Consider the following 13,679-nt stretch of genomic DNA (forward strand, 5'->3'; position numbering starts at 1 on the left):
TTTTTTTTTTTTTTTTTTTTTGCAATAACTGACGACGGCTTTCAGGGCACATACTTCGGAGAAGATGCTCTCTTCTTCCTCTCCCTTCTTTTTTGTTTTTTTATTTTTTTAAAAGATTTTATTTCTTATATATATATATAATTAAAGATAATAATCACTTTGCTTCCTCTTTTTCCAAGTGTTTGGAGCAGAAAATATTATTAAAAAAAAAGAGAGATTTTAAATGAACCTCATATTTTACAATCTTCCCATTTTCCCTTTTTTACAGTTTTTTTTTTACATACGCTTCAGACAAAACACTACAAACTTACCGTCAGTAAAAAAAAATATTTACACCGAAAAAAAAAACGATTCTTCAATCTTGTGAAGAACAAACTCAGCTTCTCATCAATACCTCACACTGTGTAAAACTATCTACTTAAGTATATCTCAGATTTCTCGGTATATAATTAGCAAAGGGGCGATTAGGGTTTTCAAGCCAATGTAGCAATGCTGCAGTTTCGGCTATCCCTGTCGAGGCAATCGAACCCTTCTATCCTCACCGCTGCCGCCGCCGCTGCATCCGCGGATACTTTCCTGAAATTTCCGCGGATGCAGCCTTTCCTCGGGGAGGGCGGCTGCTGAATCATTGTGATGCCAATGTCGTCTATAAAACGAGCATCCTTTGTTAAAGGATTAGCGACTCTGCTCGGCGGCGACCCGCAAAAAAAGGGCGGCGGCGTCGAGAAGCCGTCTTCGGGTTCTCCTATTACTTGTGTATGAGCTTCATCTTCATCTTCTACTTCCCGACCAAATCCATCCTGAGAGAATTCACACAAAACAGAAAGCATAATTAACGTTAAGTTCTGGTTCTGACAAGAGCAGTGTAGTTCGTTGATGTAACCGAGCTTTGGTTTCAAAACACGGGACGGGTTTGGTCTGGGATTGGCCCACAGGTGATGAGCTGTAAGGATTTGAGAGGAGACGTCTCAATCGATGCCTTATGATTAAGTTTCAATTTAGAAACCGACACGATTACTCTTGTTCTTAGAAAAAGAAACCGTCATTTTCTTCTTGTTTAAGAGTTGAATTCGGATTCAACCACTCTTTTCGACAAATCAGTTCCCACCCACCAAAGATGAGCAGAGAAAAAACATGCCAGAAGTGAAAATTTGAAGAAAAAACCAAACTTTACCAGGATCATATCCAATATATCAATCTCTTCTTTGGATTCACATAGCTCCATTTGGTGGCTGAAACAACAAAGATTAAACGAATCAGTCAACCCAAATCATAAAAAAACGACTTTTTTTTTAAGTAACAGAGGATTGAAACGGAGAGAGAGAGTACCTGAAGTGACACCTGGGAGACCGAACAGGATGGTGGTGGTAGTAGTGGTCATGGACGGTGGCTGGGTTACGGAAGAGACCAATCCGACGTGGCTTCGGACAGATGACGGGCTGGGCTTGGTCACGGATCACCCGGTGGTTCATCTCTCTGTTTCTTCGAACAAATAAATTGGAAAATGAAAGATTACCTGTTCATAACCCAATAGAATACCAAAAAAAAGGATTAAATTTAATATTTTGAAGATTTTGAGCATCAGATCTGGAAAATCTGTATAGATCTGACCAAACGGAAATCAAACACACGAGAAAGATGCCAACTTTTCACACGCAGAAGGCAGAAGAAAACAAAAGTGGGGGTACTTCGAGAATTATTTGAAAATTTTCCAACGGATCCCATAAAATTTTCAGGAAGAAAACATGAACAGGGGACTGAAATCAAATCCCACATCTGCGCAAACGAAAGAAGCAAGATTGAAAACACAGTATTTTCTTCGGATGAATCGAGAGAGAGAGAGAGAGAGAGAGAGATGGTACCTTAACTGTACAGCTTCTCGTGCTAGGTGAGCTATGGCGATAAAGAGCAAAATGAAAAAAAAAACAATCTTGAAGGAAGAAAAAAAAAAACTTAATCAGAGAAGAAATAGGAGGGGAGGAAAAAAAAAAGGGTTCCCTTTTATGATTTTTGAGGTAGGAGAAGGGTGACTGTTGGGCGAGAAAACTTAGACGGGGAACAGCTCCTCTTACATGTGGAGCGCCACCCAAAACCACATTATATACCATCGGAACATAGCAAATATAATATAATATTCTAGAGGAAAATATCATGTAAATACACAAAATTTATTATCAATTTTTATATGTGACAGCTGATGTCATCTGATCCATTTTTTCTTTATTACTAAATCAACGTTTTTGTTAAGAAATTTCGTTAAAAAGTATTTTAACGTGTAGTTTTTCTGGGGGGTTTGAGATTTTTTATTCAAAAGTTGAAATAAAAGTAAAAAAATAATCGTAAATTTTAAAACTTTAAAATTAGTATATTAATTTATGAATAAATTTGTGCGGCTATGTAAGATTTTTCGTATTTATAAAAAATATATTAATATAAAATAAAATAAAACTGATAAGATGTTCTCTTTAGTGCATTTTAAAAGTACATATAAATTCAAAAGGTCATTGATGACAGCCAGATATTTACAATAGCTATTTTTAAAACATTGAAACGGTTCAGACATTTGAATGTTGTGAATATATATATATATATATATATATATATATATACGCAAAATATGTTTATTACATGTAGTTTTTTTAATATTTGAGAATGACGAAAATTGAAGCTTTTATTCTGTCAAAAATTGTTAATCATAATATATATAGGATATTTAATCATTATTACAATGTTCTACTATAGGTTATCATAAATCTATGGATTTCTAAATAATCAATAAGAACTTGTTGGATCTATATATGTGAATTATGCGTCTCGTCTTTAAAGTAGTGATCTATTCTATTCGTGTCAACGTAAAATTACAACGACAAAACATCATCAACAATAATAATAATAATTGTTTAAAAATAATAATAATAATAATTTATGGGACAAAAATTAAAATAATAATAAATTTTAGATCGACTGTTTAAATGTTTTATTATTATTATTATTATTATTATTATTATTATTTGTTATCACGTTGGCGCTCCCCTGTCTTTCGCGAGAAATCTCATCGGTAGTAGCATCCATTACAAAATTAATTTTGTTTATATATATAATCTGGTATATTATAATAAAAAAATCTTTACAAAGGGAGAAAATATCAGGGCGAGATGCGTCGCGTTTATTACACGCGTCAATAATGACTATATGACCGCTCAGATCGTGGCACGTGCTGTCAGTTCGGAGTTTGCGTGCTGATGCACCAATTCGCGTTAGCGTTTGAGGTTTCCACGCAAGAAAAGGGGTCGCGTTCCCTTTAGCGTTCCGCGATTCACATGGCTGATACCACGGGCCCACCCACAGTTCTATGGTTTTGTTTGGTTCCCGAATCCGGTTTCTAGACATTTTGAACCGGTTCTGATATAATGGTAAGATTTACGAAAAAATATTCTCTCTTATTCATCTAACGAATCAATATAAACATATATATATAGAGAGAGAGAGAGAGTGACGGATCCAAAAATATTTTTATGCAGGGATAATAATACTATACGGATAAACTTAATTTTAATAGGATCATTTATCAATATTATTTGATAAATGATCCGTTCGGAGGTTACAGGTATGAATGAAATCCTTTAATATTAGTATCAAAAAAGCTAACTCTAGATAAAACTTTTTGCCCGTTTGCGTATGGGATTCCTGTTATACTTTTGATATATTGACTGATGTATTCGAACTATTTTTGTACACGGTTCTTTTAGGATTAATTCAATCACATTTTTTATCAAAAAAAAATATTATTTGAAATTATAAAATTTATGAAAAATTAATTTTTTAACTAATTATATAGGGATATGTAACCCATTATATATTAAATATATATATATATTTACATGTGTGTGTCCACATTCCTCACAGGTTCCACTGAAATCTCACCAGACACTTAGGGCTTGAAGCTTTGGAAAGGGCTTTCCCCAAGATTTTCATGTAGACAGTCTCACCGCATTGAAGAAAGCAAAAAACTTCCCTTCTACTGACACAAGAACTTTCACAGATTCCATGGCAACGGAGGATTTGGCTCCAAAACCCATCAAAAGATATTGTCACCATTATCAACATCTCCAACAGTAGAGGGAGATGGAAGTTTCAGAGGAGATCCAAAACCAGAACACATGGCTTTCACGTTGATGTTTCACAAGATATTGTATGATGATGCCATGTGGAAAGCAAAAGCCGGAAATGAGAAAAAGAAAGAGGAAATGGGAGGGAATCCTCTCTCCTTTTTCAAAGTTTTCAGCAGAGAGAGCATCAATGGAGGAAATTGGAATTCCATCGAGAAATGTGCTGTAAGGTCCACAATTCCATTCAAAGCACGCACTTTTTGAGACTGCAACAAAAGAATCAAAAGGAGATTTGTTGGATCCCTCCCTTGGAAGCAAAAACCCTAGCAGCTATATCTCTCTCTCACACACACAGTCTCCATCGTCGTTTTCAAATTCCAAAGTCTCTTCCTTTGAATTTTCCCACAGAGAGATCGAGAGAGAGAGAGGGATATCTCAGCAATGGCAACGCTGCAGAGATTCAAGGTCTTGGCCACGCAATGCGGAGTGGAACAGAGCCCGACACGGAGCCCGAGGACGAGTCCACTGGTACAGCTCCGCCGCCGGAAGACGACGCTAAGGATGCTTCTCAGCCTTAGATCGCCGAGCCGCCGAGAGCCCCCGCCGCCGATTCATCAGCCCTCCACGGCGGCTGGTTTCTCCGGGAACTGCAGCAGGGTCATCGCAGGGCGTACACTGAAAGACCTGTTTGTCTCTTCGCCTTCAATGGGAGAAGAAGATGATGATGAATCGGAAGCCGAAAGCGAGAGACGGAAGGGGCTGACAAGAGAGGAAGTGCTTTCCGCCATGGCATCTAAGTTGAACGGGGCTTGTATTGGCGCCAATCTGGGAAGCCGACAGGATTCCGCCAGAGCAGCATGGTTCGGGTTTAGCAAAAGGCTCCTCCGAAAAGCTTGGAGACCTGTTCTTGTCACCATTCCAGAGTAAATGAAAACCCCATTTCCCGTTTCATATCAAACTCGTCGATATTCACACTTACTGTCTTCTTCATTACAGAAATCTCAAGTCTTTGTGTACCTTGGGTTCGATGTTAAAGAACCAAACTTTATGTTTCAGTACCTGAAACTGAGATATCGTTTTCAATAATGCAAAGTCTCTGATATCATAACAATGAAAACGAACATTACATGCAAAAGAATGGGGAAAAGTGAAAAAAGACTACAGCTTTGATCATTCGCAGGGGAAAATCTCGACGTCTAACATATCTGGTAGACAAAGAATGAAACCCATGAAGAAGAAGCTCAAAGAGCACATGATAAAACCCTATTTGTTTCCGAGGGGGATAGAGGAAGTGTTGATCTTATTAGATTGAGTTTGTGATTCTCTCAAACCCAAATCTTTGTTTCCTTCTTCCCGGTTTCCTAAACTCTCGTCTTCTGTTCTCGTGTCTTCCTCCGATCTTGTCTTTGCCCGTGTTCTGTCTGAAGGCACCGCTCGTAGAAGAAACCGATGAATCATCTCATAGCTCGTAAATGTGATAACAGCCGATGGAGTTGTCCTCAGCAGATTAGTAGCACATCCCCGGTAAAACCCAGGAATCCCTTCTTTCCTGAGCACTTTCTTGACGCAGTCCACGACTCCCGAGTACTGGACCGCCGGGTTTCTTAATTGCCCTTGTTCTTGAAGCTTGGATCTCACAACCTGAAAGAGGTAACATAACACACAGCACTGTAATTTATGGCCAAAATATACAAACATGTGAAAGGGATGGAGAGTGAGGGAAGGAGAGAGTGTAACCTCATGTGGGTAAGTCATTACAGAGGCGATCACTTTAGAAACTGAAGAGGCAATAGCTACATCACCAGGACTAAGCTTATCTACAGAAGTATTACCTGAGAATTTCAACTAAGTAATGATCAGAAGCTTTCCGGGAACAGAAGTACATATGCACAATCATGAAACACATGTAGATTGAGAGATCATCATGTTTTACCTATTTTTGCCATGTGTTGCTTGATCTTCTCATATGCAGGAAACTGGATAGCGACATGACTTATTCCCGCCAAAGAGGGCAAAATCCCGCTGTTCCAAGACAAAAGAATACATAACTGATTTAACTAATGCTCGAAACACGAGGGTTAAAACATCACATATCAGAGAGTTGCTTTTACCTATACAACCCCCGGAATCCTTCTTCATGACAAATCCTACTAAATGCAGACAGTATGCTTTTGTAAGGGACCACATCCGGCCTCATCCCTTGTGTCTGGGACAAAGAACAAGACATGAAGCAATGCAAAAGGAAATAATATTCGACAAAACCGAAATGAAAACAACTGTTTACAAGACAATCAAATACAATGGGCATAGCAACGTATCTTGAATGTTTTGTCATAAAGGAAGCGACTTACCATTAGCCTTGTCTTGACAACCCAAAATGGGTTAGTGGCAATAGCTGTGGAAGCTCCAGCACCAGCAGCAGCTATCATGTTAGCCCCAACACTAAGTTTTCCATCTGTCATGAGAATATGAACAAATAACAGAGACCAGACAATTTAACAAAGATCCAAATTCCTCATTGAGAATAGAGACAAACTAAAAGATGGAAAGATGGTGAATGATACCACTTGACTGAAGCAGATCCTTTAGCTTCCCATAAACCGTAAAGTACACCTGCGTGTGAAACCGGAATATTTATATATAACAAGGAAAGACAGAAAGATCTCCAATTTCTTTCTACAGGAATTCCAAGAATTCAAAAACTAAACGATCATAATCTCAGAACACTGAAACAACATCCAATGTTGGAGAAAAGTATATCTCATTGATGTCGGATTGTCAGAAAATTCTGCATGCAAATCAACCCGTAACGGGAAAACCAACAAGAAATTTTCATTACAGTATCCAAGACTAGATTAACACCAGCAGTAAACTGAAACAATGAGCAAAAAATCTCCTCCATGACCAAGACAGGGCCTTTATGTGTTGAACAGGTGATTTTGGAAGAACTTTATCTCGAGAAACAAAACTTAGCAGAAACGATAACTCACAGCCCAATTCGGAAGGAGAGCGATTATGGTTGGTGAAAGCCCTCGATACAGTCCCCTAAAACCTTCATTCTTTATTATACTCTGTAGACTTGTAACAATAACACCACCTGATCATCAAGAGAACAGAACCTGTGAATTCCAATGAAGCATCGCTCTAGAACCGGCTTCGATCAAAATTGGATTTTACATTCGAAATACCACACCTTGTCTCAAACAATCTATAGTTACTACACCAATACAGGTCAGAGAACTGAATTTATTCAGTTGATTACCATTTAGACAGCTGAAAAAACCTGCTAATGTAAACAGAGTAAGCTGTCTTCAACCAAGAACTTTAAGCATTTACCTCTTTGACCCGCAGGAGTTTCCGGAAGACCAAGAACCTGTAACCTTGTCTTGATCACGTCCAGTGGACAAACAAATGTCGCAGCGATTGCCCCTGAATTTTCACATCAACCCAAAATCAATAATCAAACAAAAAAAAAACACCTAAGAGAATCATCGGACGAAGCGAGAAAAACCCTAAAACAGAAGAAATTTCATCGAACTTACCAGCGGCGGCTCCGGCACCAGCGTTGCAGATGACACCTCTGATGCTTAGGGAACCACCGGAAGAATCCCCACTTCCACTCATCTCCACCAAAATCAAAACCCTACGATCTCGAAATCCCAATAGCCCTCTTCAAATCCCGACCCCAAACCCTCCAATGCATAAACTTGCCCTCGTGATTCAATGCATGTATACTCTTCTCGTCGTCGATGGCATTGAACCGACCCGAAAAAAAAAGGGGGAAAATCCCCAAAAGCCGCTGTCGAAGCTAACCCGTAGAAACGGATAATGGGTAAGGCTTTCTCCAGCACCGAGCCGCCCGAACAGGTTTGCCTGAGATTTAGGCGTTCAACGAAGAAAAAGGAACAAAGGGTTGATTTTTCTTCCACCGGAAACCTGATCGGATGATTCCACAGAAGGAAATTTCTACGGTGTTGGCTGTGATGACGTCTCGGTGCTTGAGAATTATATCAACACACAAACCGAGAAAGAAAGGGAGAAGCTTTGCCTATTTGTATTCGGAGAACTCAGTTATTCATCAGATGGATTCCATCTAATATTATTTTGATATTTTTTTTTCAAAAACTCATAAATACTTTATTCCCTTCGATGTCAACGCGAACTTTATTCCATTTTGGTAACAATTAGCGTCTCTCTCGTGTAGTGGAGATATTAAGGAAATCCTCAAGCATCTTTGGATCCTAGCCCAAAGAATAAGTGGGCCTATGTAAGGCCCATTAGTAGACTTATTGGGCTTTAAAATATCTCTCTGAAGCCCATATCCATCTCAAATTTATAATTATGAAAAAAGTCTCGTGTATAAAAACCATAAAAGATACTAAACATGAATCGCATGAGAAATATTAAATTTAGAAATTAAAAAAAAAAGTAAGTTTTAAAAGCATAATACTAATAAGTATCCGTATAATTCAAATTTTGTAATCAGTGTTTGAAATATTGGAATAGAAATTGGTTTTTAAAAACATATGTATATAAGTAAAAGAGTAATTGATGTGAAAGTGCATGAACGGATGGACTGTAAATGCAGAAGACTGCCTTGATTAGCGGGTCTGGGAGCTGCTAACGCAATAACTATTCTCTCCACACTCTATGATTGTTTTCTTATTTTAAAATATATATACTCATATACGTGTGTATATATATATATATATATATATATATTGAATTTCATATTTAGTTTTTCACTTACGTATTATGACCGCGCAACGTTTATTTCAATTAGTATTTTCTATATCAATATTGTAGAAAATACAAGATGTGTCGAATACTAAAATAACGCTCTTTATCCAACTAATAAGTGTGTTTGGCGTTTAATCTTTGTTTCATATGTTAATTTATTTGGGGGTTAGGGACATAAAAATTTTATGGAAGATGCAGTTCACCAATTGTAATTTTTTTATAATTCAAATTAATCGAGTTTTTGATCCAATTATATCTGCTTATTATTTATATGTTATAAGGTTGGTGAGATGTTGTGGTTAGATGAGATCTCTTGTATTCTCTGCTTCCTAATTTTCTGACAAAAAAAAATCATTTTATTTAAAAGTCTATAACCAGAAAGTATGGTGGTTTTAAAAATCGCTTGGATGTAATGTTTTAACAATTAAATTAATTGAATATACAACAATGTTTTTCTTGTAAACTGGATAATTTTTAATATAAACTAAATATAAAAAGCAAATAGAATTAAGATGCCCTCTTTGAAATAATATTAAAACGTGCATGGTTTGTTAAAATTGAAAATTTCAAATTAAAATAAACGTCCAACTAGAAACCGAAACAATAAATATGCACTCCTAGTCTCCTATATATAATTTGACATTAATATCAATGAGGATAAAAAAAAGTATTTTATTTTATTCTTTAGACTTGATAGATTTAGATTTGGATCTATAAAACAAAAAACAAAAAAAAAGTGAATCGATATAGGAGGAAACGGTTGTCAGTTTCCGACATTTAAAATTCGCCCACAAAAGTAACTTGGATTCACAGTTGCATTGAATCTAAATGTGCGACTGATTTTTCAACTTCTTATTAATTGCCTCTTGAATTGTAACTTATGCATATTTTGTCCATCTATGTATCTAATTAATTTATTTAAGAAACTATGGTTAGGAGAAATTTCTAACTCAATCGAAAAATGACAAATTTTCACTACACGAAGTTGTGTGATTCTTTTTAAAATCTAAATTTTCTGTTGAATCGGTTAACTTCGATTGGTTTATCTGTTCTATATGGGCCGAACGGTGTCCGAGTCCAAAGACGAGTGACAGGCGTTCTTTATCACCGTTATAAAGACAAAAAAAAAAAATTATGGTTATGAGAGAGAGAGAGTAGGTCGTCCATCGAGTCCTATTGTTGGCCGGTGAAAAACGGAAAACATCCTAGATTTAAATAATTCATTTATAAGAAATTAAATTACGGTGCTTAGGGGGAAAAAAATCAATGGGGCCCACCAAGGATATCGGACTTCCTCGTAATCACTGTGATACCAAAAGATGATGAACTGTGTAGAGCCTGTGGATGTTAAGAGAATCTAAGACAACATGGCATCTCTGTTTCTGCATACGACCAAACCTCTCTCTCTCTATATATATACACACACACACATATATATATATATATATATGATTAAAAAAAAAAAAACGAATTGCTCTTTGTATCCTTAATTGATAATTTATACATTTCACATAATCAAATCTTATATGAATGATTCATATTCAACCAACTTATTAGAAACAAAAGCATTTTATGTAAGAAAGTAGAATATGAACGATTTATGCATATCTAAAACAATAGTAGTTCGTAATATCAATGAATTTTCATAGAGATTTTATAGGTTACATAATTCAGCCGTAAGTCTCATTTACAAAAATATGTGTGTGTGTGTATATATATATATATATATATTTTACAAAAAACAATAACACATATATTTTATTTTTTCTACTTAACACGAGCATACAAAAAAGAAAGAGTGGAAAAAAACCTCTTTTTTTTTCACACCGCCTTTTAATCGGAAAGGAAAATCTACTGGGGTTTCCATCATTTTCCCGGAAAATCCTCTCCTCTGAACTTCCCAGGTAACCGATCAACCTTACGGTATCACAAATTTTTTCCGTCTATTGTTCGTTCTCCCGAACTATTCCGTGTATCTGAAGAACAAAACAGCTTCTTGAGTTTGAAAATCCGAGGAAATTAACGGGGTTTGATATTTGAAACCGACATTTAACCGAAGCACGAATGTGGGGTTTTCATGACAGCTTGCTTTCTATCCTTTGGTCAGCGAAAACCTCTTTCTTAGCTTCATTACAAATCTGAACAAACCGAGCATCATGCTTCTTTTCAAGCTTTCCATTTTATTTTCCGGGAAAAAAGACCCATATACGTGTTTGGTGGGGGGAAAATGTTGAGAAGCCTACTCGAGTTTTCCTCATAATTAGAGAAAAAGATCGATCTTTTCCTGGATTCTTGTTTGTATTTGTAATCTGGGTTTTTTTAAAGCCGGATTCTTTTGCTTCTTATAAAAAAATAATTTCTCTTCCTCTTTCTCTGTCCTTGTGGGTTTGGATGATTGGGTATTTACAGTTCATTTCTTGTCACCATTACGCGTTTTCTTTCCGTGTCAAGTTTCCTTCTTCCTTCGATTTCTTTTAATTGTTTTCGTTTTCTTACCTTTTATGTGTTGTGTCTGAGCCAGATCTATACTTGTCTTCCCCATAGGAGGGTCTCGACACAGACATTCTCTTTGGCAAAATTCTCGTTTGCTTCTGTTTGGTTGCCGAGAAAGCGGAAGAAAATAGAAACACCGACACCAAGTTCGTTTTCTGGCTTCATCTCTGCTTACTATCCATTAAAGTTACTAACTTTGTCATGTTTGGTACTTGATTTGCTGCTGATATGCTCTTCATCGATGTTGTTGCAGATCAAGTCGCTAACTTGAAGTTCGAATCTAAGTAAAGCTGATTGCTTTTTTAGTTCAAAGATTCAGAATCTTGATGATGAGCTAAAAGATTATATCTATCGCCAAATCATATCCCCATAGAAGTCATAGGTTATGAACTCCTTGGTATGATATTGAGACCAAGGTCTTTGATAAATCTGCGTTTCGGGTCATTCTTGGGCTAAGAAGCTGTTGTCTGAGAAAGATAATGGCGTCTCGAGAAGGAAGGAGACGCCATCATCATCACCATCACCATCATCATCATCATCAGAACATGGTGCCTCTTGCAGCTTTGATCAGCAGAGAGATGAAGACTGAGAAGATGGAGAAACCCACCGTGAGATACGGTCAGGCTGCTCAGTCTCGGAAAGGCGAAGATTATTTCTTGATCAAGACTGATTGTTTGAGAGTCCCGGGGAATTCTTCAACCGCTTTCTCTGTTTTCGCGGTAAAATTTTTCGATCTTTAAATTTTCAAGCTCTGATGCATTGAATTAGCAGCTTTGCTTGTAGATTCACTGATCTTTTCCATAATGAAAACCCAAAGGTTGAAAATTTTCTTGTTTCTGAAACAAAGTTTCTCGGATGCATAATTGAATTTTCTAGGATCGAACCTCGGTTACTACTACTGTCTGATCAATGTTTCCTGTCTGCGTCATTTCTTTCGGTCTCTAACTATTTTTACTTCCGGTTTCTTCCCCGTTAGATTTTCGATGGGCACAATGGAAACGCTGCTGCAGTATTTTCACGGGACAATCTATTAAACCACATTCTTACCGCTATTCCCCGTGGGCTTAGCCGTGAGGAATGGCTTCACGCTTTACCCCGAGCATTAGTTGCCGGGTTTGTGAAGACTGATAAAGAGTTCCAGAGCAGAGGTATGAGCATCTATGTATAAATTTTCGGTTCGTTTCATTTCGTTTGTTTTTCCCAACGAATCGAAATTGACAATTCCCGGGCTCATTCCTTCTTCCCAGGAGAAACTTCTGGAACAACTGCCACTTTCGTGATCGTAGATGGATGGACAGTGACTGTTGCATCAGTTGGAGATTCCCGTTGCATCTTGGATAATCAAGGGGGTTCGGTTTCGACCCTAACTGTTGATCACAGGCTTGAAGATAACACAGAAGAGTATGTACCTATAGATAGATACATACATACACCTCTGAACTGAATACACCGAAAAACCTCAATTTCTCGAATGAATTTTCGTTCGCTGCTTATGTTTTCGTACTCAAAGATGTAATCTGAATTCGGGTTTCGGGATTCCAGGAGGGAACGGGTGACTGCTAGTGGAGGAGAAGTCGGTAGGCTAAGCATTGTTGGAGGCATGGAGGCAAGTTCTCTTTTATTTTTAAAAAAATCTATGTTCCATCGGCGAGCAACAAAAAAACTTTTTTTTTTTACGGAAAACTCGGAATTCTGCAGATTGGTCCTCTACGGTGTTGGCCCGGAGGTCTATGCCTTTCGAGATCTATCGGGGATATGGATGTCGGAGAATTCATCGTTCCCGTTCCCTTTGTTAAGCAAGTGAAGGTATGTATGTATATATATACAGCTTTTGCATAGATTTTTTCACCATTTTTTTCAGACAGAACCTCTAACAATGTTCCACGTTTCTGTTCCTAAGCTATCGAACCTCGGGGGAAGGGTTATCATCGCTTCCGATGGCATATGGGACGCTCTTTCCTCGGATGTTGCTGCGAAAACTTGTCGTGGATTACCAGCCGAGCTTGCTGCTCGACAAGTCGTTAAGGTAACAGAATCTTTCTCTGCTGTTTTTGCCAGTGGATGAGTGTCCGAAATTTCGGGTACTTGACTCGCGGATCGGGCGAGTACTTGCCATTTTTTGGGCAATTCAAAGTGGAGTTAAGACATAGGTCCTGTTCAAACTATGTTGTCTTAAGCTTTCTCTGCGTATTGATGCAGGAAGCATTGAGGACGAGGGGACTTAAGGACGACACGACCTGCATAGTCGTCGACATTATCCCTCCGAACAACGCCGAAGAACTACCGTCGCCTCCGAAAAAGCATAACAATTTCTTCCGATATCGATCTTTTCCTGGA

The 13,679-nt window shown here is 37.6% G+C and overlaps 4 protein-coding genes across 8 annotated transcripts in view; 2 read left to right on the forward strand and 2 right to left on the reverse strand.

Annotated features, from left to right (window-relative positions):
- Positions 1-215: 215 nt before the first annotated feature.
- Positions 216-2,076, reverse strand: LOC104808279. Its single transcript, XM_010533937.1, has 4 exons — positions 1,863-2,076; positions 1,330-1,516; positions 1,175-1,232; positions 216-800 (listed from the first exon to the last, which is right to left on the reverse strand). The coding sequence occupies exons 2-4, from the start codon at positions 1,470-1,472 to the stop codon at positions 474-476; spliced, it is 528 nt and encodes a 175-aa protein (XP_010532239.1). The 5' UTR covers positions 1,473-1,516; positions 1,863-2,076; the 3' UTR covers positions 216-473.
- A 1,823-nt stretch (positions 2,077-3,899) lies between these two features.
- Positions 3,900-5,195, forward strand: LOC104808293. Its single transcript, XM_010533962.1, has one exon. The coding sequence runs from the start codon at positions 4,551-4,553 to the stop codon at positions 5,034-5,036; it is 486 nt and encodes a 161-aa protein (XP_010532264.1). The 5' UTR covers positions 3,900-4,550; the 3' UTR covers positions 5,037-5,195.
- On the reverse strand, positions 5,183-8,201 carry LOC104808284 (nicotinamide adenine dinucleotide transporter 2, mitochondrial-like). The gene is made up of 9 exons (XM_010533952.2): positions 7,652-8,201; positions 7,446-7,538; positions 7,100-7,206; positions 6,674-6,722; positions 6,461-6,564; positions 6,221-6,315; positions 6,043-6,131; positions 5,847-5,941; positions 5,183-5,750 (listed from the first exon to the last, which is right to left on the reverse strand). The coding sequence occupies exons 1-9, from the start codon at positions 7,731-7,733 to the stop codon at positions 5,373-5,375; spliced, it is 1,092 nt and encodes a 363-aa protein (XP_010532254.1). The 5' UTR covers positions 7,734-8,201; the 3' UTR covers positions 5,183-5,372.
- Positions 8,202-10,649: 2,448 nt separating this feature from the next.
- The window catches only part of LOC104808304 (probable protein phosphatase 2C 15), a 3,788-nt gene continuing 758 nt past the window's right edge, over positions 10,650-13,679 (forward strand). The window contains exons 1-9 of one of the 5 annotated variants that reach the window (XM_010533980.2): positions 10,650-10,753; positions 11,371-11,488; positions 11,596-12,061; positions 12,319-12,490; positions 12,590-12,743; positions 12,885-12,948; positions 13,041-13,148; positions 13,243-13,368; positions 13,542-13,666. In XM_010533980.2, the coding sequence (XP_010532282.1) occupies positions 11,822-12,061; positions 12,319-12,490; positions 12,590-12,743; positions 12,885-12,948; positions 13,041-13,148; positions 13,243-13,368; positions 13,542-13,666 (989 nt within the window). In that variant the 5' untranslated portion in view covers positions 10,650-10,753; positions 11,371-11,488; positions 11,596-11,821. Of the gene's footprint in view, positions 10,754-10,979; positions 11,489-11,595; positions 12,062-12,318; positions 12,491-12,589; positions 12,744-12,884; positions 12,949-13,040; positions 13,149-13,242; positions 13,369-13,541; positions 13,667-13,679 lie in introns of those variants that run through there. The other 4 variants (XM_019203939.1, XM_010533988.2, XM_010533997.2 and 1 more) reach the window with 4 other exon arrangements.

The sequence above is a fragment of the Tarenaya hassleriana genome, unplaced genomic scaffold (assembly GCF_000463585.1).
Source record: "Tarenaya hassleriana unplaced genomic scaffold, ASM46358v1 Cleome1, whole genome shotgun sequence".
NCBI lineage: Eukaryota > Viridiplantae > Streptophyta > Magnoliopsida > Brassicales > Cleomaceae > Tarenaya > Tarenaya hassleriana.

What these genes read in the sequence shown, in the direction of transcription:
- LOC104808279 (XM_010533937.1), bottom strand. Translation starts at nt 1,472, where the DNA reads ATGAACCACCGGGTGATCCGTGACCAAGCCCAGCCCGTCATCTGTCCG. An exon ending in TCTCCCAGGTGTCACTTCAG is followed by an intron (nt 1,233 to 1,329) that starts GTACTCTCTCTC and finishes TTGTTGTTTCAG; the next exon opens with CCACCAAATGGAGCTATGTG. An exon ending in ATATATTGGATATGATCCTG is followed by an intron (nt 801 to 1,174) that starts GTAAAGTTTGGT and finishes GAATTCTCTCAG; the next exon opens with GATGGATTTGGTCGGGAAGT.
- LOC104808293 (XM_010533962.1), top strand. Translation starts at nt 4,551, where the DNA reads ATGGCAACGCTGCAGAGATTCAAGGTCTTGGCCACGCAATGCGGAGTG.
- LOC104808284 (XM_010533952.2), bottom strand. Translation starts at nt 7,733, where the DNA reads ATGAGTGGAAGTGGGGATTCTTCCGGTGGTTCCCTAAGCATCAGAGGT. An exon ending in AACTCCTGCGGGTCAAAGAG is followed by an intron (nt 7,207 to 7,445) that starts GTAAATGCTTAA and finishes CTTGATGATCAG; the next exon opens with GTGGTGTTATTGTTACAAGT. An exon ending in GGATCTGCTTCAGTCAAGTG is followed by an intron (nt 6,565 to 6,673) that starts GTATCATTCACC and finishes TTCTCATGACAG; the next exon opens with ATGGAAAACTTAGTGTTGGG.